Below are 25,726 nucleotides of genomic sequence, written 5' to 3'. Positions count from 1 at the left end.
TTTACTGTGCCGTAAACATGGAGAAAGAAATATCTTTTAATGCTGAAATAAGGTTTAATAATTGATGAGGAGCCTCCACTAAGGCCCTCTGCTTTTCTCACAGGGGTCATGAAAACAATATGGGCCCTAGATCTCTTATGTGGAGAAATGACAGAATAAGCATTGTTGCAGTGGGGGTTTGGATGTCACTATGACATACAGATCCAATTCACCACAGGAGGCCACAGAAACCAGTGATGACTTCAGCTCCAGCTTCCTCAGTCCCCAACCCCCCTCCCCTACCTTCCCTTCTCCATTCCTTTCCCTCGAAGCTCATAAAGCTTTTATTGGCTGTATTTCCAATGGGACCCATTGATTTCTTCTGAGATAGGTGTGGATTGTGTCCATTACAGCAGTAAAGCTATCGTTTCTCCATTAAGCCTCTTGTTCATCCCCACACACAATGAAAGGCAAACATTGCTTAACTATCTGCTCCTGGTAGAACTTCATCATCATGGAGGTTTTTCACCTAGAAACCAAGACCCACTGACATTAAATCTGCCCTCTTAGCATTACATCCAATATCTCTCGGGGCTTGCATTTTGAATGTCATGATCTAGGGATATCAACTAAGAGAGTTTACTGAAAGCCTGCCTTTTTAGAGTAGATAGATTTGGAGTGGAGTGGCTCTCATAAACCTCTTGACAGACAAAAAACTGGATCAACTTCAAATAAAGCTTTTGCTTTTTCCTCTTCTTACATTTTTTTTATATATACTGCTCAAAAAAATAAAGGGAACACTTAAACAACACATCCTAGATCTGAATGAAAGAAATAATCTTATTAAATACTTTTTTCTTTACATAGTTGAATGTGCTGACAACAAAATCACACAAAAATAATCAATGGAAATCCAATTCATCAACCCATGGAGGTCTGGATTTGGAGTCACACTCAAAATTAAAGTGAAAAACCACACTACAGGCTGATCCAACTTTGATGTAATGTCCTTAAAACAAGTCAAAATGAGGCTCAGTAGTGTGTGTGGCCTCCACGTGCCTGTATGACCTCCCTACAACGCCTGGGCATGCTCCTGATGAGGTGGTGGATGGTCTCCTGAGGGATCTCCTCCCAGACCTGGACTAAAGCATCCGCCAACTCCTGGACAGTCTGTGGTGCAACGTGGCGTTGGTGGATGGAGCGAGACATGATGTCCCAGATGTGCTCAATTGGATTCAGGTCTGGGCCAGTCCATAGCATCAATGCCTTCCTCTTGCAGGAACTGCTGACATACTCCAGCCACATGAGGTCTAGCATTGTCTTGCATTAGGAGGAACCCAGGGCCAACCGCACCAGCATATGGGCTCACAAGGGGTCTGAGGATCTCATCTCGGTACCTAATGGCAGTCAGGCTACCTCTGGCGAGCACATGGAGGGCTGTGCAGCCCCCCAAAGAAATGCCACCCCACACCATGACTGACCCATCGCCAAACCGGTCATGCTGGAGGATGTTGCAGGCAGCAGAACGTTCTCCACGGCGTCTCCAGACTCTGTCACGTCTGTCACATGTGCTCAGTGTGAACCTGCTTTCATCTGTGAAGAGCACAGGGTGCCAGTGGCGAATTTGCCAATCTTGGTGTTCTCTGGCAAATGCCAAACGTCCTGCACAGTGTTGGGCTGTAAGCACAACCCCCATCTGTGGACGTCGGGCCCTCATACAACACTCATGGAGTCTGTTTCTGACCGATTGAGCAGACACATGCACATTTGTGGCCTGCTGGAGGTCATTTTGCAGGGCTCTGACAGGGCTCCTGCTCCTCCTTCCACAAAGGCGGAGGTAGCGGTCCTGCTGCTGGGTTGTTGTCCTCCTACGGCCTCCTCCACGTCTCCTGATGTTCTGGCCTGTCTCCTGGTAGCGCCTCCATGCTCTGGACACTACACTGACAGACACAGCAAACCTTCTTGCCACAGCTTGCATTGATGTGCCATCCTGGATGAGCTGCACTACCTGAGCCACTTGTGTGGGTTGTAGACTCCGTCTCATGCTACCACTAGAGTGAAAGCACCGCCAGCATTCAAAAGTGACCAAAACGTCAGCCAGGAAGCATAGGAACTGAGAAGTGGTCTGTGGTCCCCACCTGCAGAACCACTCCTTTATTGGGGGTGTCTTGCTAATTGCCTATAATTTCCACCTGTTGTCTATTCCATTTGCACAACAGCATGTGAAATGTATTGTCAATCAGTGTTGCTTCCTTAGTGGACAGTTTGATTTCACAGAAGTGTGATTGACTTGGAGTTACATTGTGTTGTTTAAGTGTTCCCTTTATTTTTTTGAGCAGTGTATATATATTTTTTGTACAGTAGTGCAGTTGTCGTAATTCAAGCAGAAAAAGATCTCTACACACCAGAAACGTTGTAATATCTTGGCTCAGTCCCAAGGACGTTCACAGCTTGCAACCCTCCAACATGTAGTGTGTGTGCCAGCCATACTGTCGAGCATAATATCTCCCTCAACTTAACCCCCACATCTACGTTTACAACATCTTCATCACGTTGTAGCATAAGCATATAAAAGCAATAAAAGCATTGAATAAAATGTATTTGCATTTCATGTTATTTACAGTAAGCTGGCATATCTGAGGTTGCTACTAATGTTTCCCTTGCCAAAATATTGCCTTGCAGAATAGATGCATAGCTAAACATTCAGGGTGGAAGGGTGTGGTGGTTTATCCAGTCGATCAGATGGTTTAGAGACAGCTGGGAGTGGGAGGAGGGGGAAGGGGGATGTGTGCAACACCAATTTGTATGTGTTTTCGCCTGCTGATTCAGCAGCCCCAGGTCCCTCTCGCAATTACAGACGATATACATTGGGCTGCGCTGAAATGGCCTTGGAGAAGATCTGGCCCATCTGTAAAGTGTTACATGCTTCATAAACACCAGCGCTTCTCTCTGTTACTCTTAGCATCACTGCCATGAATTTGCATCCTGATAGAGTTGGATCTTGGAGAGGGGAAGAGGTGGAGAAAGAAAGGGGGGTCGGGGGTTGTGGTCACTGGGAATGGGGATGTGATGGAGTAAAAGCTGGAGAGAGAGAGAGCAAGAGGGAGAGAGAGGGGGGGGGGGGGGGGGGGGGTGGGCTATCTGCTCTGACAACGTGAAGGATGAGCCGTAGATCTGAATATCACATGAAAGTAATTCATTTGTGTCAGCCATCAGCCCTCCAGTTAAAATCCACTTGGAGGAGTTTTTGTCATTATGTCGTCATATTGATAGCAATAGGAATAAAACAAGATCTTGGAATTTTTGTAGCACACCAAAAGAAAACGGTTTTGTTTATTGCTACCATTTTTCTTCCCCAAACACAATATCCGATATGCACCGTCTTCAATGTAAATAAGTGTCTACCCTCCTCCTCTCTCTGTGTGCTTCTGCAGGCCAACGATGCCTCAGGCAACACCTGGAACTGGCTCTACTTCATCCCCCTCATCATCATCGGATCCTTCTTCATGCTCAACCTGGTCCTGGGAGTCCTGTCTGGGTAAGAGTCAACATCACACATGTCCATGACCCAATGTCACTATCTCTGTCTGTGGGAAAGGTGGTGTTAACAGCCCACTATTATGAAACACGCGGTACAGTGCTCTTTACAAGCCATTTCACTTCCCTGCTGGCTCTGTTTAATGTGAAGCTTCTGTCTGATAACATCGGCATGGCGTTAGCCTAATCGAATGGTAGTATGGTTGCAAAGGGTCGGAAACCTTCCGGTAAATTTCCTGAATTTTTCTGGAAATTTTCCATGGGAAGTTAAGCCCTGGAATTTGGAGAATTTTGATTAAATTCATCAAAAAAGTTAGCTTATAGCAGTGAACCTTTTTGCACTGGTGACAGTGCTGCGAACATGAAGACTGCTTCATCTAAAGTGGAGGAGTTCTACCCTCACATCAGACCCATTGGCTGTGCTGCTCATGCATTGAATCTGCTCCTCAAGGACATCATGGCACTGAAAACAATGGACACACTACAAGAGAGCCAAGGAAATGGTTAAGTATGTGAAGGGTCATCAAGTTATATCAGCAATCTACCTCACCAAGCAAAGTGAGAAGAATAATAACCACATTGAAGCTGCCCAGCAACACCTGTTGGGGTGGTGTTGTCATCATGTTTGACAGTCTCCTGGAGGGGAAGGAGTCTCTCCAAGAAATGGCCATATCACAGTCTGCTGATATGGACAGCCCCATCAAGAGGATCCTCCTGGATGATGTATTTTGGGAGATAATGGTAAGCAGCCTGAAACTCCTGAAACCTATAGCAGTAGCTATTGCACAGATTGAGGGGGACAATGCCATCCTGTCTGATGTTCAGACTCTGCAGATGTAAGAAATCCGTACTGCCCTGCCCACTTCACTGTTGCTCCAAGCAGAGGAAACTGCAGTTCTGAAATACATCAAAAAGCTAAGGTAAAAAGTTTATGTTTCTGTCTCCATATGATATGGTAAATATATCCAATGCAAAAAAACATCTACATTTAAATGGTATTAATATTAATTTGCATTTATTTTTGTTAATTTCCATATATTACCATTAATTCCCATATATTCCCGTTAATTCCCACGGAAAGTTTCCACCAAAATGTGCAACCCTAAACGGGAGTATTCATTTATGTAATGTACTGTGTTTATATTTTCCCTCTTTTCTCTATTTTCAAGTTGTAGTTACGTTGCCTTGGGAGTGACCTGATCTGACCCGGACTGTTTTCAAACAGACAGTACAGTACAGAACAGTACAGAGCTCATTAGTGCTAAGCTGTATTAGACTCCCTCATTAAGATTCACTACACAGCATAGTAAACCAGGTCAAAGCTGGAGGCAGAATACCTGCTGCCCTGAATAGACAGTTTCACAACCGTTGTCTGAATGTAGCACCCTGTTCTAATTACTGTCAAGGGAAATGAGGCAGGGCTTCTATTGCTCGTGTTAAATTGGTTTACAACATTTACTGTCCTTACACTACAGTATGGTAGCCCCTGGATTGAAGGATGTTGCTCCCACATGTATCCTCATATCGTTCATGTCAAGTGAATCGAGTATAATGCCAACGCTGTGCAATTTGGAATTTAGATCTTTTTTTCCCCTGTTAATTGTTTTGAAGCCACGGGGCATGTTGACACACACACACACACACACACACACACACACACACACACACACACACACACACACACACACACACACACACACACACACACACACACACACACACACACACACACACACACACACACACACACACACACACACAGTGGCAGAGCTTAATGGAAGGCCTCCTGATGAGTGCTGTGTGGTGTACTAGGTTGTGCTCTAGCTGCTATTGGGACATGAATTTATTACTTCTCGGAAAACAAATCTAATTCTCACTTGCTGTTCGACCAAATGGCTTCAGCTGCCTCTGTGCTATCAATGTGGCATTATGCTCTTCTTACAGTCTCTCTTTGATTTCAACTTTCTGCTTTCTCTCAGATCTTATTTTCCCGCCCTTCTACATTTTACCTTCATTCTAGTTTTTTCGGGGGGTTATGTAGAAAACCTCACCCATATAGATTTACAGACGGTAAGGTTGACTGCTGTTTTTAGGTGAGGCTGTTCATTTGTATAAAACATTCTGGTTCTCAGTTGCGCTAGTGTCTCTGTCCTTGATGATAGGTTAATAATTCTCCTCTCGTCTCGCAGTGTGAAATCCATTCATTTAGCCACACTTTTATGCTCAAGGTGAGACTCCCTCAAAGACATTTCTCTTAGGAGAGTATTTGCATAATGCATAATCATAACAAGTTGCATTGAGCTCTTTAATGTCATGAGACACTGCTTCATTCTGTGACAGTTAATCGCGTATCCTCATGATGGCCACAGAAATTATAAATGATATACGTATTTGAGAAATTACAAGCTGCAAAGTCTGATTGTGGTTGTTGTGTCTGTTACCACCTGTTTTGGTCAAAGTGTCCATCGTCTGCCTTGAGTGCCTTATACTGTATCCCTTTTTATCTGTTCTCTCTGTGTTCCTTTATCCTACTTCAAACAGCTCAAAGCATTCCCTAGTCTCCTGTTATCCCTGGCCCAACCCTGGCCATGCTCTGGGCCTGCTCTGCTCTCTCTAGTCTCGCTAGACCCTGGGAGAATCTTAATTGCATACTCCTCGCGTCCTCTCTCCTCGCCTCTTTCTCAAAACCCATTGGATGATAAAGCCAGAGGTCCTGCCCCGCTAACCTTCTCCTCCAATGGGTTATAAGGAGAAGGCAAGGAGAGAGGACGCGAGGAGTATGCAATTGAGATTCTCCCTCTGTCAGCTGTGTTTACTGTGCTCAGGAGGGTGAAAGGTCACTGATACACTGTGGCGGGGCTGTGTCACATTCTAAAGGGCACTGTCTGTCCTGGAGGGGGCCAGGGCTGCAGGCTGCAGCCACACACAGGGTTTAGAGGCCACAGCTCCAGGGGCAGCGGTCAGAGGCAGCAAGGCTCATATTTTATCCCATCACCACTCCTAATGCCGCCTGCCCTCCTGCCCTTCATCCTACCCTCCACCCCCAGATCACCCCATCAGGTCACTCTGTGAGGGATTTCAGTAGGCCAACGGAAGTGCCACAGACAGCCCAGCTTGAGGCACCACCCAGCCTTTTTATCTCTCTCTCGCTTCTCTCTCTCTCCCTTTCTTTTTATCTCCTCCCTCCTTTCCTCTGTGTGGAGTAGAAGGTCAGTTCTTTCAGATCCTTCCCAGCAGGGTCACATCTGTCAGTCAGTCAGGTAGAGGCCCATGCTGTGTCCTGTAGCTTCACCACTACTATCTGTACTGTAAATGAATATACACATACTGTACCACTCAGTCTCAACCTTGACTTCTGACTCATGTTCAGATCTTGTTGTTTATATTGTGTGGCATGTGTAGGCTACAGCTTCACATTTGATTGGGTCAATTGAACATTTTCAAGCATAGTACCCCAACTCTGAGCAGTTTGTGTGTCAGGGTTTCCATTAGCCAATAATAGCCGGCTTTTGGCCGATTAAACAATTTGAAAAGCAGATAAATAAAATTGGCACCAGGAGAAGAAGAAAAAATGTCATTGCGAAATAATACTTTTCTGCCTATTCATTGATGCAAATACCAGCCGATGTAAATACATTTGACTGGTTATGCTAATCGGTCTATAGGTTAATTTGCATAATTCCTTGGAATGAAGTTGGCCCGTGTGTACAGTATATTCGTTATGTATCTTATCAAACGCGTACAGCATACATATACAGAGCCTTAGAGCGGAAAATCTGTCATACAGCGCAAAAGCTGCTGCTACAGCATCTCAAACAGCAAATGCATAGGCAACGGAAAGCAGTCTTCATCAGTGTGTCACACACCACTTTGCAATGAGCTGGACGTACTATGCATTTTAAAAAAGACATGTATACTTAAAGTGGAACTGACAGCATTTTAGCTGCATGAAATCTTATTCAAATCTGTTCATACAGACCCCAGGAAGAATATGACACTTTAAAAAAAATAAAACATCTGACAAGCGAGCACTTTATATTGCCATTTTCACATTTTCATAAATTCTTAGAATGTTTGGGAATTAAGTATACTAAGGCACTTGTATACACAATTCTATAGCAATTTAGAGTGGGAAAGCGGCCGTGCGTTTGGACAATTAATAATCACTGCAGTAAATAAAACTTAATAAAAACATCTGTCTCATCCAGGACCAGAGTCTATGCAGACCGCTGCACCATAGCCAATCAGAGCTACAATAGGCCTTTATACCAACAAGCCATTTGCACACAGGCCGGCCATCGCTCACTTTGAACTAGACTGTGTGTTAACAGGCAGTTGCAACAGTGTGACTTTAGATCATTAGAACACATTCGCCAAAAGTCACAAAATACACCTGAATGGATTTCTGCAAATATGTAAACACCACTTGGGAGTCCTCTTACATTTGGGAAATGTACAGTCCTATTGATCAAACCCAATCCCTCAGTTATGCAAGATCAACAACGAATGCTAGCCAGAGAAGGATGATCTAACATCTAACGAAGAAACATTAAATAAACCCTCTCAAACCTTTTCAGCTAGTTGGCCATTAAAATTGCACTGATAAACGATGGGGAATTGTAACGTACTCGTCCTTTTGCAGCTTGCCCGCCAACAATGCATGCTTGTCCCAACCAAGCACCCAAAGCTAACTGGCTAAAGTTGGCTAGCTTTCTCTTAGGGAGTTTTCCACCCCCCGGCAGCTGCAGGTCTGCTACAGGCGATTTATGCCATAGGGAGGATGCCGCCAAGTTGTTGATCAGCACCCTCCCTCTTTATGACACTTGGGAGAGGAGTCACTTAAAATTCACCAGCCTCGACAGAACCGCTTGTGAGTGTATAGAGTGTATAGCTGCCCCGACAGAGGGCATCCCTGGCAAATGCACCACCCTACCAAGACTGGCCTACTGAGCCCTCCCCGCACCTTAACCATACAAGAACCCTGGCATGCAACATTTTAACACAGGCCACAAAATTCTCCCCACAATCAAAACAAGACAACACATTGAACAGATATTCATGGTCCACCCTATAAAAGGCTTTCTCCTGGTCCGAGGAAACCAGTAGAACGTTCACATTTGAAAGCCTTGACAGGTCCAGCATGTCCCTGATTATTATGAACAGATTGTCTGTGATTGAGCGTCTTGGAACACAGTACGTTTGGTCCTTGTGTACAATAGAGTCCAGGTACGACTTGAGTCTGTTAGTGAGGACCTTGGCAAAGACCTTATAGTCCAAACAGAGCAATGCCACAGGCCTCCAGTTCTTTAAGTCGCTCAAGTCCGTCTACAGCTTAGCGGCAGCTCCCCCACCCCGACGCACTCACATAACACGCAGAACAAGTCCTGTCCAATAATTTTTATAATAATCCACTGGCAGACCGTCGACTCCTTGGGCACAGCCGGGGGCCATCTGAGAGACGGAAGCCAAGAGTTTATGAAAGGACAGGGAAATGTCCATTTCTCTGCGACAGAGAGCATTTGGGAAGGTCTGTGAGCAGCAGTGGCGTGTATTTATGGATGCCAAGGGAAGCCAGGCTTGCCAAGGGAAGCCAAGCCAGGCCAAAATTGATCAATAAAAAAATGTACGTAAAATTCTCCGTGTTTCATAATCTCCTTCAATTCGCAAGAGGCTGAATGTACAGTACATGGCCAAAAGTATGTGGACAACCCTTCAAATTAGTGGATTCGGCTATTTCAGCCATACCCGTTGCTGACAGGTGTATAAAATCAAGCACACAGACATGCAATCTCCATAGACAAACATTGGCAGTTAAATGTCCCGTACAGAAGAGCTCAGTTACTTTCAATGTGGCACCGTCATAGGATGCCACCTTTCCAACAAGTCAGTTTGTCATATTTCTGCCCTGCTAGAGCTGCCCCAGTCAACTTTAAGTGCAGTTATTGTGAAGTGGAAACGTCTAGGAGCAACAGCGGCTTAGCCGCGAAGTGGTAGGCCACACAAGCTCACAGAACCGGACCGCCGAGTGCTGAAGCGTGTAGCGTGTGAAAATCATCTGCAACACTCACTACCGAGTTCCAAACTGCCTCTGGAAGCAACGTCAGCACAAGAACTGTTCGTCGGGAGCTTCATGAAATGGGATTCCATGGCCGAGCAGCCGCACACAAGCCTAATATCACCATGCACAATGCCAAGCATTGGCTGGAGTGGTGTAAAGCTCGCCGCCATTGGACTCTGGAGCAGTGGAAACGCGTTCTCTGGAGTGATGAATCACGCTTCACCATCTAGCAGTCCGACGGACGAATCTGGGTTTGACGGATTCCAGGAGAACGCTACCTGCCCCAATGCATAGCGCCAATTGTAAAGTTTTTTGGATGAGGAATAATGGTCTGGGGCTGTTTTCCATGGTTCAGGCTAGGTTCCTTAGTTCCAGTGAAGGGAAATCTTAATGAAACAGCATACAATGACATTCTTTGTGGCAGTAGTTTGGGGAAGGCCCTTTCCTGTTTCAGCATGACAATGCCCCCGTGCACAAAGCGATGTCCACACAGAAATGGTTTGTCAAGATTGGTGTGGAAGAACTTGACTAGCCTACACAGAGCCCTGACTTCAACCCTATCAACCACCTTTGGGATGAATTGGAACACCGATTGCGAGCCAGGCCTAATCGCCCAACATCAGTGTCCAACCTCACTAAAGGTCTTGTGGCTGAATGGAAGCAAGTCCCCACAGCAATGTTCCGACATCTAGTGAAAAGCCTTCCCAGAAGAGTGGAAGCTTTTATAGCAGCAGAGGTGGAACCAATTCGATATTAATGCCCATGATTTTGGAATGAGATGTTCGACGAGCAGGTGTCCACTTACCTTTGGTCATGTAGTGTACATTTTATGTGAGATATATTTTATGTTTAAAATGTATTTAAATAAGAGACTGCTGTTGAAATAGAAAATTTGCACAGTTTCATGTTAGTGATGTCACGTTGAGAGGCTGGATGGAGAGGGAAGTGAATCTCACCGGAGAAAGCATGCGAGCGAAACAGTGCCCATCTGTCTCTGTATGTGTAGGCTATTTATCTGAAACTGTCTGGTCCAAAAGAGTATGATATTTTTGCCGCCCGTAGCATTGAATGCAAAGGAAGCCAGTGAGCATTTGGCCTTTCTTGATCAAAAAAGTATAAAACAATAGCCAATCAGCTTTGAGCTAAACTTAGTGAGCTCAACTGAGGATGGACCTGGTGCACCAAAAAAAAGTGTCAAGGGAAGCCAGTTTGGATTTGGCGTCACTCCTATCAAATCGCATGGAGAGCATACGTCATTGACTGAAACAACTTGATTTGTTGCATGTGGTTGTGTTGTTGTCCTCCGTTGCCTAGTTAGTTAGCTAAAATTGTCCCTTTCCTAAATTAGCCATGGATGGAGATACAGATTTGGACTTGTGGTTTTATTAATTGTCTGTACTGGCCAATGATTATAACGGGGATTCTGATCCAACCATAAATTCCTGGCCTGAGAGGATGGAAGTTCAATATGTAGCTAGATGTAGAAGGCTAATATTAACTAGCTAACATTGTCCATGAATGGAAGTTAGGCTAGCGAGCAAGCATTTTAGCCAGCTAGCCTAGGACAACAAAAACTAAAAGCGTGTACTGAATGTCAGAGTCATAGACCGTTTTGTCAACATAAAAGAGAGGAGGATGGCATTGACAATTCTCTACAAGTAGAGTGAGAGAACTTATTTTTCTACTTGCACGAGCGCACACGAACACACACGCACACAGAAATCAAAACCATGGACAGTCACATCATTTTTAGCTTACGTTGATTGGACTAAATTATTTTTGTTATCTTTTAGTTGTCACCGTATAAGACAAAGCATGGGTGATTTGATGATAATGAAATGGTGCTGGAATAGTGGAGGCAGCTCCTGTTTTCTTTGCGACTTGCGGTAACTCTCTGTGGTTCTAAATAAATAGTTGTTCAGTGGTCTGAAAATGTCAGAAATGTATTAACTTGCTTGACCATGCTGTAGGTCATGTAATTGTTTGTTACATGCAATATGCTTTGTGGACTTCATAGGACAGATGTTGCTCTCCGCTTTTGTGATGAAACAAAGGTATGGTTGAATTTATTCTGCCATTGTGTCTTCTTATTGTCTCTGCGCCGAAGAACATGGCTGACATTTTACATTCTCCCAACCAATTGTGATAGTTTGTTATTTTTTTGGCGTTTTGTGTAACTTATTTTTTAACTTATTGTGTACATAATGTTGCTGCTACTGTCTGACCGAAAATAACTCCTGTACATCAGAAAAGCGATTACTCACTGCGGGCACCCTTCTGAGAATCCGGACGCGAGTGAGTAAACTCCCATTGCCTTCCATTCTTCTTGCTAACGTGCAATCATTGGAAAATAAAATTGATGACCTACTATTAAAATGATCCTACCAACGGGACATTAAAAACTGTAACGTCTTATGTTTCACCGAGACGTGGCTGAACAAAGATGCGGACAATATTTAGAGCTAACAGGATTTTCCATGCACAGGCAGAACAGAGACACTACATCTGGTAAGACGAGGGGTGGGGGTGTGTGTCTTTTTGTCAATAACATCTGGTGCATGATGTCTAATATTAAAGAAGTCTTGAGGTATCGCTCGCCTGAGGTTGAGTACCTTATGATAAGCTGTAGACCACACTATCTACCAAGAGTTCTCATCTGTATTATTCATAGCCATCTATTTACCACCACAGACCGATGCTGGCACTAAGACCGCTCTCAACCAACTCTATAAGGCCATTAGCAAAGAAGAAAATGCTCATCCAGAAGCGACGCTCCTAGTGGCCGGGGACTTTGATGCAGGTAAACTTAAATCAGTTTTACCAAATTTTTACCAGCATGTCACATGTGCAACCAGGGAAAAAAAATCCTAGACCACCTTTACTCCACACACAGAGATGCATACAAAGCTCTCCCCCGCCCTCCATTTGGCAAATCTGACCATAATTATATCTGATTCCTGCTTACAAGCAAAAACTAAAGCAGGAAGAACCAGTGACTCGCTCAATACAGAAGTGGTCAGATGACGCAGATGCTACACTACAGGACTGTTTTGCTAGCACAGACTGGAATATGTTCCGGAATTCATCCAATGACATTGAGGAATACACCACCTCAGTCATCGGCTTCATCAATAAGTGCAACGATGACATCATCCCCATGGTGACTGTACATACATATCCTAACCAGAAGCCATGGACTACAGGCAACACCCGCATCGAGCTAAAGTCTAGAGCTGCCGCTTTCAAGGAGTGGGAGACTAATCCGGGCGCTTATAAGAAATCCCACTATGCCCTCAGATGAACCATCAAACAAGCAAAGCGTCAATACAGGATTAAGATTGAATCATACTACACCGGCTCTGATGCTCATCGGATGTGGCAGGGCATGAAAACTATTACAGACTACAAAGGGAAACCCAGACGCAAGCTGCCCAGTGACGCAAGCCTACCAGATGAGCTAAATGCCTTTTATGCTCGCTTCGAGGCAAGCAACACTGAAGCTTGCACGAGAGCACCAGCTGTTCTGGATGACTGTGTGATAACGCTCTCGGTAGCCGATGTGAACAAAACCTTTAAACAGGTCAATATTCACAAAGCCGCTGTGCCAGATGGATTACCAGGACGTGTACTCACAGCATGTGCGGACCAACTCTCAAGTGTCTTCACTGACATTTTCAACCTCTCCCTGACCGAGTCTATAATACCTACATATTTCAAGCAGACCACCATAGTCCCTGTGCCCAAGGAATCAAAGGTAACCTGCCTAAATTATTATATTTGAGTCATTTAACAGACACTCTTATCCAGAGCGACTTACAGTAGTGAATGCATACATTTTTTTCTCCCTACTGGTCCCCTGTGGGAATCGAACCCACAACCCTGGCATTGCAAACACCATGCTCTACCAACTGAGCTACACGGGACACTCATGTTGGTAGCCATGAAGTGCTTTGAAAGGCTGGTCATGGCTCACATCAACAGCATCCTTCCGGACACCCTAGACCCACTTCACACAATCTCAATCGCACTCCACACTGCCCTTTCTCACCTGGACAAAATGATCACCTATGTGAGAATGCTGTTCATTGACTACAGCTCAGCGTTCAACACCATAGTGCCCACGAAGCTCATCACTAAGCTAAGGACCCTGGGACTAAACACCTCCCTCTGCAACTGGATCCTGGACTTCCTGCTGGGCCGACCCCCTAGGTGGTAAGAGTAGGCAACAACACTTCTGCCACGCTGATCCTTAACACTGGGGCCCCTCAGGGGTGTGTACTTAGTCCCCTCCTGTATTCCCTGTTCACCCACGACTCCAACACCATCATTAAGTTTGCTGATGACACAACAATGGTAAGCCTGATCACCGACAACGATGAGACAGCCTGTAGGGAGGAGGTCAGAGACCTGGCAGTGAGGTGCCAGGACAACAACCCCCATTAACATCGATGGGGCTGTGGTGGAGCGGGTTGAGAGTTTCAAGTTCCTTGGTGTCCACATCACCAACGAACTGTCATGGTCCAAACATACCAAGACAGTCGTGAAGAGGGCACGACAAAACCTTTTCACCCCTCAGGAGACTGAAAAGATTTAGCATGGGTCCCCGGATCCTCAAAAAGTTCTACAGCTGCACCATCGAGAGCATCCCGACTGGTTGCATCCCCACCTGGTATGGCAACTGCTCGGCATCTGACTGTAAGGCGCTACAGAGGGTAGTGCGAATGGCCCAGTTCATCACTGGGGCCAAGCTTCCTGCCATCCAGGACCTATATAATAGGCGGTGTCAGAGGAAAGCCCACAAAATTGTCAGAGACTCCAGTCACCCAAGTTATAGTTTTCTCTGCTACCGCACGGCAAGCGGTACCCGGGGTGCCAAGTCTAGGACGAAAAGGCTCCTCAACAGCTTCTACCCCCAAGCCATAAGACTGCTAAACAATTCATAAAATCGCTACTCGCTGTTTGTTTATGCATAGTCACTTGGCCCCCACGTACATATACAAATTACCTCAACTAACATGTACCCCTGCACACTGAGTCGGTACCGGTGCCTCCTGTATATAGCCTCGTTATTGTTATTCTTATTGTGTTACTTTTTATTATTTATTTTGATTTTAGTCTACTTGGTAAATATTTTTTTCCTCTTGAACTGCTCTGTTGGTTAAGGGCTTGTAAGAAAGCGTTTCACGGTAAAGTCTACACTTGTTGTAGTCCGCACATGTGACAAATAAAGTTTGATTTGATTTATATATCACGGTCGCAAGGCATATGAGCTAACAGGTTATAGAGCAAACAACACAATTATCACAACACATATGTTGTAATGTGGCTTTTTTTTCCTCCGGCTTCCTCAGTGATTTTACCCACGCACCTCTAGAAGTGAGCAGAACCTGAGAACACACAGGAGTTCTTCCCTATACAAATCAGAGAAGAACTCCACAGCCTGCTCCCGCATCTCCCCCACAACAGAAGTGACTTGCCTATCAGACAAACGTAAACAATGGATTTTCTTGGTTTCCCTACTCTGTTTTTCCAAACCAAAAAATAAAGAGCTGGGAGCATCCATTTCCTCAACATGGAAAATCTAGCTCTTACAAGTGCTCCTTTGCTTTAATCTGAAAAAGTACCCTAGGTCCCTGCATAATTCAGATTATCTTGCAGCCCCAACCCACCCTTCCCCACCAGCTCAGTCTCCACCTCACTTATGCTACGCTGAAGCTTCCCCAAAGCTGTATACTGCTAACAGAAAACCAGAATCTGGGCTTTCCCTACATCTGCTGTCCCCACCTCTCCCAAAAGCCTTGGAAGCTTGAGGAAAAAGTATAATCTTGTAAGAGCTTTACACCGGGCACTGGTGAAACAGAGAACTGAGCCATGGCAATATGATGGTCTGAAAACCCAAGTGAGAGAATGGAGGCCCTCAATAGCTGATTGTTGAATGTATAGATACGATTCAGACGAGCTGTACTCACCTTACCTCATCCACCTTCACCCACATATACTAACAACCTACCCTTACACAACACCTTTAAAGAAGAATGTTGACACTCAGGCTCGGGGAAAAAACACTGCTACCCCAGCACTAAGGTTTGGGCCATGGCTCAGCACCTCCGCCCCCTTCCACCAGGCCCCCCGATCCAGTTCATTAATCACAACACTGTGTGTCTCTTGCAAAAACATCACATTTAAATGTTTTCTTTTACATATTCCCCCATCAACCCCCTCTTACCCCCCCGTCTCTGCAACCATTCATGATAAGGGAGCCTATGTAATATTGCCTGTGTGTAGCTGGTGTAGAGGAGTCAGGCGCAGGACAGCAGATATGAGTAATAAACTTAATTTACTCAAATATTCACAAATAAAATGCAATAATACGAGCCCACAATAACGGACCGTATTACAAACAAACAATCAATCACAAACAAACTTGGGGGAACAGAGGGTTAAATAATGAACAAGTAATTGGGGGAATGAAACCAGGTGTGTTAGACAAGAACAAACAAATGGAAAATTAAAAGTGGATCGGCGATGGCTAGAAGGCTGGTGACGTCGACCGCCGAACGCCGCCTGAACAAGGAGAGGGACCGACTTTGGCGGAAGTCGTGACAGCCTAACCGTAAAATCTCCATAACAGGTGGTATGGATAACAACAAAATCACAAACCAGTAGAGAAGCCCATAAAGCCACCATGCCAGAAAATAACTATCCATTTAAGCAGATTCTGAAGACGCACCCCTGTGAACCATTTCCTCAGCCTATACCGCATCCTGGATGATTGGACACTAAACCCCTCATTCTTCATTGTGTGTTGTACTGACCTTACAAACCTTCCAGGATCAGGAAAATAAGACTCCAGAGGAACCTTCCTTTTCCCTTTAGTCTCCATCCCTTTAGTCTTCAACCTAGAAAATTCTCTCACCATATATACTGGGCTCTCCGCCTGACTGTCTGTCTGCTCAGGTTCCAATTTTGTCTGAATACGAGGCCTCCTCATCCTCCTCTCCCCCCAATTCATCCCGCTCTTCCTCCTCCTCCATTGGCATGGTACCGTCCTCCTTCTCCCCCGTCTGCCCCTCCAGCACTTACCACCTGATCAGTACATCCTCCCCAATGACAAGAAATATTTCCTGGGATGAGCCCACCTTGCTTTTGCCCAGCCAAACTCTTTTTCCCTCTTTTCTTCACCACCTTTTTCTTCTCCTTAGCCCCACCAGCTTGCTTACCGTTCACCTCAGACCCAGTACTCACCTCCTACCCACCACCGGAGTCTATGTTACTACAGCAACCTGCCTCCGCTCATTTTGTCCAGCTGCAACCACACTCACCCCCACCAGCCCACTAGCTCCCACTCCGTCTTCCTCTGCGGCCTGCGCACCACCACTTGGCCCTGCTCTATTCTCCTCTCCCCCGGTACCTCATCCAGTAGCCTGCCCCATAGCAGAGGTAACCCCAGCCTCTGCCTCCTGCGTACTAGCCAACGGTGTCGCCTGATTCCAGAAGGAATGGCGCCAGAGGAGATGGCTGCCGTTTTACGGGCTTCTAACCAATTGTGCTGTTTTGTGTGTTTTTTCGCGTTGTTTGTAACTTATTTTGTACATAATGTTTCTGCCACTGTCTCTTATGACCGAAAAAAGCTTCTGGATATCAGAACAGTGATTACTCACCTCGAACTGGACAAAGATTTTTTCTTTAATGAGTCAGACGCAAAGGATTTGCAGCTGCTACCGGACAAGGCCCAAATCCCTGTCATTCGCATGAAGAGGAGACACCGATACAGGGGACGCAGATCCGGGTGCCTTGTGAGAATTTGTCGGCGAGTGGGTAACCCACCTCTACCATCCGTCTTATTGGCCAACGTGCAATCATTGGAGAATAAACTGGATGAGCTCTGTTCGAGACTATCCTACCAACGGGACATTAAAAACTGAAATATATTATGTTTCACCGAGTTGTGGCTAAACGACGACATATACAGTTGGCTGTGTTTTCCGTGCATCGGCAATTTGGGGAGGGGGGGTAGTATATATTGGTCATGGCTCCCGAGTGGTACAGTGGTCTAATGCACTGCATCTCAGTGCAAGAGGCTTTACTACAGTTCCTGGTTCGAATACAGGCTATATCACATCTGAGCGTGATTTTGAGTGCCATAGGGTGGCGGAACAATTGGTCCAGCATCATCCGGGTTTGGCTGGGTAGGCCGTCATTGTAAATAAGAATTTGTTCTTACCTGACTTGCCTAGTTAAATAAAGGTTACATTTCAAAAACAACTGGCGGCAACTGCAGCGCAATCAATAGAAGGTGAACAGTGGCTGGTGCTGAAAATATAGCTAACTTGTTATGCAAGTGTTGCACGCCAACTTTTGGAGAAAACCTACACCAGTCGAGCAATTTATTTCAAAAATAATCTTCATTTTAACTTGCAATGTATTCAATGCTTAAGTACTCTAAAGTGTTATTTTTCTAACTCGAAACAGCAGTACTGTATTTATTCATCAACATCTTTATGCTTTCGTTAATAAAATAACAAGAAAAAAGACATTCAAATGCGGATGTTCATTTAAACTACGTTTTAGTCGTACTTTACATTGAAATACAATGTAAAAATGTGCAGCATACAGTAAAGACCAGCAGTCAATTTATTTAAGCATTATTTTTAGCATTATTAGGCCTACTTTACAGTATTGTCGCCTACTGTACCTGTTCATTTTCCTGGGCTTTCGAGTTGTGGAGAGTCAGGCGGCATTTGTGGTGAGTCAGGCGGCATTGGCGGAGAGTCAGGTGGAGAATGACACGTTGAAAAGGGCGAGAAACAAGATGGAGTCATAATCCATACCAGACACACCAGTGAGCTCTGGAACTACACCTCCGACAGGCAGAGTCAACATACGTGGCTGGTTTGTCAGGTCGTCGGTTCACCCTGACATTTCCATTCCTTTTCTGACAACAGAACTTGACCAACTGCTCACCAGGCACAGCAAGGGCTGCCTGGACCGTTATGCTGTTCTGCTATTCCAAGGATGTGTACCCGAAGAGAGATACCACGAGTGGGCACAGAATACAAACTGGGATGGATCCCGAGGCAAATGTGGTTTACCAGTGAACCTGCGGGTGTTCATCATTAATACTGTGTCTCAGAAATTTCCATCCATGACTGATGCAACCCGAAAATGCATTAAAGACAGAGTTAATGAGAACTTGAGGTCACTGAGAAAGTCTGGACATGGCCTGCTCTCCCTTATGTAAAGAATTAGGCACTTTCCCATGTTTACTACAGTATGTACTGTAGGCTATGTTTACTTGTCAGACTGCACAGTAGCCTAATAAACAAATGCAGGTGGCTTATATCTTCAAAATGCTTTAAATGCTTTATTATACATTACTGTATTTCATCATCAGCATCTTTATGCTTTCGTTAATAAAATAAGGATAAAAACACTCTTTCAAAATGCTGATGTTTATTTAGTTATGGATCCATAATGAATTACTATGGGAATAAATATAACTGATTTACAGAAATATTGGAACAAAGTTGTCTAATGAAGGCAAACAATTTAGAATCCTCCAATCCTCTCATGCTGTAGCCTACTCCCGGCCGTCACGTTGTACAGCGCCATATTTTCCATTCTATCCTAACGGAAACCCTGAGGGTTTCTTTTTTAATTTTTCTCAGAATAGAAACACCATAATATTAATCAAATTAATTAAACCAAATTTCTTAAAATCAATCCCATATACTATGTTATTACAAAAAAGGTTTTAAATTCTCTGGTAATGCCAATATGGAAGACTATCAAATGCTTCTCAAAGATGCCCTCTGGTGGTAAAACTAGCACTAACTTGCATTAACAGAAAAAATGGCTGACAATAGATAACATGCTACAGAATGCTGCAGTAGCCCGCAAGGTGTGCTGCAGTATGACACAACTTTTAAAGGAGGAACCACTGTAAGCTACAGTACTGTTTTAACAGCATGGACTGGAATATGTTCCGGGATTCATCCTATGGCATTGAGGAGCATACTACATCAGTCATCGGCTTCATCAATAAGTGCATCGTTGACGTCGTCCCCACAGTGATCGTACGTACATACCCCAACCCGGTTCCATGGATTACAGGCAACATCCGCACTGAGCTAACGGGTAGAGCTGACTCTATCAAGGAGCGGACGCTTATAAGAAATGCCCTCCGATGAACCATCAAACAGGCAAAGCGTCAATACAGGACTAAGATTGAATCCTACTCCACCGGCTCTGATGCTCGTCTGATGTGGCAGGGCTTGCAAACTATTACGAACTACAAAGAGAAGCCCAGCCATGAGCAGCCCAGTTACACGAGCCTACCAGATGACCTAAATTACTTCTATGCGAGCTTCAAGGCAAGCAACACTGAAGCATGCATGAGAGCACCAGCTGTTCCGGATGACTGTGTGATTACGCTCTCTGTAACCGATGAGAGTAAGACCTTTAAAGAGGTCAACATTCACTAGACAGCAGGGCCAGACGGATTACCAGGACGTGTATTCAGAGTATGCGCTGAGTATGGCACGACAACGCCTATTCCCCCTCCGGAGACTGAAAAGATTTGGCATGGGTCCTCAGATCCTCAAAAAGTTATACAGCTGCACCATTGAGAGCATTCTGACTGGTTGCATCACCGCCTGGTATGGAAACTGCTTGGTATCCGACCTCAAGGTGCTACAGAGGGTAGTGCATATGGCCCAGTACATCACTGGGGCCAAGCTTCCTGCTATCCAGTACCTTTATACCATTCGGTGTCAGAGGATGACCCCAAAAATTGGCAAAGAGTCCAGTCACCCTAGTCATGGACGGTGCTCTCTGCTACGGCAAGCGGTACCGGAGCGCCAAGTCTAGGTCCAAAAGGCTCCTTAACAGCTTCTACCCCCAAGCCTTAAGACTGCTACTCTCTGTATATTATCTATGCATTGTCACTTTACCCCTACCTAGATGTACATATTACCTCAATTTCCTCGACTAACCTGAACCCCCGAACATTGACTCGGTACCGGTACACCCTGTATATAGCCTTGTTATTGAATCGTGAAACTGCATTGTTGGTTAAGGGTTTGTAAGTAAGCATTTCACTGTAAGGTATACAGCTTTTGTATTTGGCGCATGTGACAAATAACATTTGATTTGATTTGTCTGCACTATCACGAACTCCCTCTCTCTGGACCTTATATGGGCACGCAAACTTGTTGTACCTTAAGTCCCCACACTCAGAACACCAGAAGCTAACTTTGCTATCAAAACATGCGTACCACCCCTCCCCCCTGCTTAACCTTGACGTGTACATTTAGCTGCTTTTCTGCGTTGTTAAGAAGCATTAACACTTGCCTACAAAAGGAGACAAGATGTTTAACAGATTCCGCTTGGCACCCAGCCGAGATCACACGAACCACTTGAAAACTTACTAAAAACGAACCAACTTTTTGTGATCTGTTCGTCCATAACAAAATGGAGGCAGATTAGCCACCACTGCTCTTGTCGACTGGGTCGAAAGAAGTGAAACCTGCAAAACAGTCCCAAAAATCCCACTCGCAACTAGCCAGGCAAATCAAATTGTATTTGTCACATGCGCCGAATACAACAGGTGAAATGCTTACTTACAAGCCCTTAACCAACAATGCAGTTTGAAGAAAAAAAAGTAAGAGATATGAAAAACAAATAATTAAGGAGCAGCAGTAAATAACAATAGCAGGGCTATATAAAGGGGGTACCGGTTCAGAGTCAATGTGTCAATGTGCTGGGGCACCGGTGTCGAGGTTATTATGTACATGTAGGTAGGGTTATTAAAGTGGCTATGCGTAGATAATAACAGAGAGTAGCAGAGCGTAGGGGGGTGCAAATAGTCTGGGTAGCCATTTGATTAGCTGCTCAGGAGTCTTATGACTTGGGGGTAGAAGCTGTTTAGAAGCCTCTTGGACCTAGGCTTGGCGCGCTGGTACTGCTTGCCGTGCGGTAGCAGAGAGAACAGTCTATGACTAGGTTGGCTGGAGTCTTTGGCAATTTTTAGGACCTTCCTCTGACACCGCCTGGTATAGAAGTCCTGGATGGCAGGAAGCTTGGCCCCAGTGATGTACTGGGCCGTACGTAGTGCCTTGCGTTTGGAGGCCAAGCAGTTGCCAAACCAGGCAGTGATGCAACCTGTCTGGATGCAGAGTGTATATGTTCCAACCATGAACAAAACTTCCTCCACTTTAACACCATTCTCCGGAACGCACCTGAAGCCATTCTGAAGCAACAGCGTTTCTTCCCCACTCAGCTGAGACTTCATTGCGGTCATCACACTGCCCTACCCAAAACAAACTACTCCTACTCTCCCTCTTAACTCTAAGCAATACCCTCCACCATAGAAAAAATGTAAAATGTAGAAGGAAGGGAAAGAAAGCAGAAGGTTGAAATAAAAGAGAGACTGTAAGAGCATAATGCCACATTGATAGCACAGAGACAGCTGAAGCCATTTGGTGGAACAGCAAGTGAGAATTAGATTTGTTTTCTGAGAAGTAATAAATTCATGTCCCGATAGCCTGTGTGTGTGAGAGAGCGAGAGAGAGAGAGCGAGAGAGAGAGAGAGAGAGAGAGAGAGATAATTACCGTGGACTCTGCGTCAACAGCAATCTCGTAAACATCCTCTACAGTATCATGAACAACAGATTCCAAAATGTCCTCAGTAAAAACAATATCCTGAGAAAACGTCAAATTATCTTCTTACCAAAATACCATATGACATACCACGTATACACCCTGCACACCCTTATTGACAAACAATATTGGCATTAGGATCTGCAATACAAATGGATGGAAAGTGGTGTTGGGGAAAAAACATATGACATTATAAAATCAATGTACACAAACAACAAGTGTGCAGTTAAAATGGGCAATAAACACACAGATTTCCTTCCTCAGGGCCGTGGGATGAGACAGGGATGCAGTTTCAGCCCCACCCTCTTCAACATACTGTATATATCAATTAATTGGCGAGGGCACTAGAACAGTTTGCAGCACCCGGCCTCACCCTACTGGACTCCGAAATCAAATGTCTACTGTTTGCAGATGATCTGGTGCTTCTGTCCTCAACCAAGGATGGTCTACATTAGCACCTAGACCTTCTGCACAGATTCTGTCAGACTTGGGCCCTGACAGTGAATCTCAGTTAGACAAAAATAATGGTATTCCAGAGCAGGTCCAGTAGCCAGGACAACAAAAACAAATTCTATCTAGACACCGTTGCCCTAGATCACAAAGAACTATACCTACCACATTGTAAGTATTAACACCACAGGTACAGTTGAAGTCGAACGTTTACATATACTAAGTTGACTGTGCCTTCAAACAGCTTGGAAAATTCCAGAAAATGATGTCATGGCTTTAGAAGCTTCTGATAGGATAATTTACATCATTTGAATCAATTGGAGGTGTACCTGTGGATGCATTTCAAGGCCTACCTTCAAACTTTGCTTGACATCATGGGAAAATCAAAAGAAATCAGCTAAGACCTCAGAAGAAAAGGAAGAAGGAAGAAGCCACTGCTCCAAAACCGCCATAAAAAAGCTAGGCTACGGTTTGCAACTGCACATGGGAACAAAGATTGTACTTTTTGTAGAAATGTGTCTGATGCAACAACAATCGAACATTGTTATGTTTGGAGGAAAAAGGGGGATGCTTGCAAGCCGAAGAACACCATCCCAACCGTGAAGCACGGGAGTGGCAGCATCTTGTTTGGGGGGGGGGGGTGCTTTGCTGCAGGAGTGACTGGTGCACTTCACAAAATAGATGGCAAAGTGGTGATCCTAACTGACCTAAGACAGGGAATTTTTACTAGGATTAAATGTCAGGAATTGTGAAAAACTGAGTTTAACCTGTTGAGGAAAGACGAACCCCTCGCTAACAGCCAGTGAAATAGCAAGGCGCCAAATTCAAAACAACAAAAATCTTATAATTCAAATTTCTCAAACATACAAGTATTATACACCATTTTAAAGATAAACTTCTCGTTAATCCAACCACAGTGTCCGATTTCAAAAAGGATTTACGGCGAAAGCATACCATTAGATTATGTTAGGACAGCACCTAGACAAGAAAAACCACACAGCCATTTTCCAAGCAAGGAGAGGCGTCACAAAAAACAGAAATAAAGCTAAAAGTAATCACTAACCTTTGACGATCTTCTTCAGATGACACTCCCAGGACTCAATGTTACACAATACATGTATGTTTTACTCTATAAGGTTCATATTTATATCCAAAAACCCCATTTTACATACAGCGTGTAATGTTCAGAAATGTTTTGCCTCCAAAACTCTCGGTGAATGAGCACATCAAGTTACAGTAATACTCATCATAAACGTTGATAAAAGATACAAGTGTTATGCATAGAATTAAAGATGAACTTCGCCTAAATGCAACCACTGTGTCAGATTTCAAAAAAGCTTCACGGCGAAAGCACACCTGGCAATAATCTGAGTACAGCGCTCAGACACAACAACAAGCCATACAGATACCCGCCATGTTGTGGAGTCAACAAAAGTCAGAAATAGCATTATAAATATTCACTTACCTTTGATGATCTTCATCGGAATGCACTCCCAGGAATCCCAGTTCCACAATAAATGTTAGTTTTGTTTCGATAAAGTCCATATTTATGTCCAAATACTTCCTTTTTGTTCACGCGTTCAATTCACTATTCCCAATGCACTATGCGTGAGCACTAAGTTCAGACGAAAAGTCAAAAAAAGTTATATTACAGTTCGTAGAAACATGTCAAACGATGTATAGAATCAATCTTTAGGATGTTTTTATCATAAATCTTCAATAATATTCCAACCGGACAATTCCTTTGTCTTTAGAAATGAAAAGGAACTCAGCTCGCTCTCACGGCTGCTCGCGTGACTGAGCTCATGGCATTCTGCCAGACACCTTATTCATTCAGCTCTTATTCTCTCCCCCTTCACAGTAGAAGCCTGAACAATGTTCTAAAGACTGTTGACATCTGGTGGAAGCCTTAGGAAGTGCAATATGACCCCACAGACACTGTATATTGGATAGGCAATCACTTGAAAAACTACAAACCTCAGATTTCCCACTTCCTGGTTGGATTTTTTCTCAGGTTTTTGCCTGCCATATGAGTTCTGTTATACTCACAGACATCATTCAAACAGTTTTAGAAACTAGCTATTAGCTTCTGGGCCTAAGTAGCAGGCAGTTTACTCTGGGCACGCTTTTCATCCGAACGTGAAAATACTGCCCCTATCCCAATGAAGTTAAATGTATTTGGCTAAGGTGTATGTAAACTTCCGACTTCAACTGTAACTTCCACAAGGCTGTGAACAATCTAAGAGACAAGGCAATAAGGGTCTTCTACGCCATCAAAAGAAACATAAAACTCAACATCCCAATTAGGATCTGGCTAAAAATACTTCTATGGTTGTGGGGTCTGGGGTCCACTCACCAACCAAGAATTAAAAAAATGGGACAAACACCCATTGAGACACTTCATGCAGAATTCTGCAAATATATAATGTGTGAACTGTCAAAAACCCCAAACAATGCATGCAGAGCAGAATTAGGACTATACCCACTAGTAATCAAAATCCAGAAAAAGAGCCACCTAAACCACCTAAAAGGAAGGAAGGGCCACACATTTCACCACAAGGCCCTCACCTTGAAAGATGAACCTAGAGAAGCGTCCCCTCATCCAGCTGTTTCACAATTAGACCCAACCAAATGATGAGAAAGCAAAAAGATAACTATCACTGGAAAGATTAAACCAAAAAACAGAGCAAATTGGAACGCTATCTGGCCCTGAACAGAGAGTACACAGTGGCAAATCCTTGACTATGTACAGACTCCGTGAGCATAGCCTTGCTATTAAGACAGGCCGCCATAGAAAGACAGGTTATGTGCCCACTGCCCACAAAATGAGGTGGAAACTGAGCTGCACTTCCTAACCTCTTGCCAAATGTACGACCACATTAGAGATACATTTTTCCCACAGATCAAACAGACCCACAAAAAATTTGAAAACAAATCAAACATTGATAAACTCCTGTATCTGTTAGGCGAAGTACTGCAGTGTGCAATCACAGCCCGTTGCCATGAGAAAAGGGCAACCAGTGGAGAACAAACAACATTGTA

General features: G+C 44.4%; 1 protein-coding gene across 1 annotated transcript in view; it reads left to right on the top strand.

The window, feature by feature from the left end:
- Nucleotides 1-25,726, top strand: part of LOC115199912 (voltage-dependent N-type calcium channel subunit alpha-1B) — a 141,867-nt gene that overhangs the window by 53,523 nt on the left and 62,618 nt on the right. Inside the window, exon 8 of the mRNA XM_029762453.1 lies at nt 3,414-3,517. Within this exon, the coding sequence (XP_029618313.1) occupies nt 3,414-3,517 (104 nt within the window). The remainder of the gene's footprint in view (nt 1-3,413; nt 3,518-25,726) is intronic.

The sequence above is a fragment of the Salmo trutta genome, chromosome 9 (assembly GCF_901001165.1).
Source record: "Salmo trutta chromosome 9, fSalTru1.1, whole genome shotgun sequence".
Lineage (NCBI taxonomy): Eukaryota > Metazoa > Chordata > Actinopteri > Salmoniformes > Salmonidae > Salmo > Salmo trutta.
The sequence above is the reverse complement of the archived record's forward strand: the minus strand, read 5'-3'. Positions and strand labels throughout refer to the sequence as shown.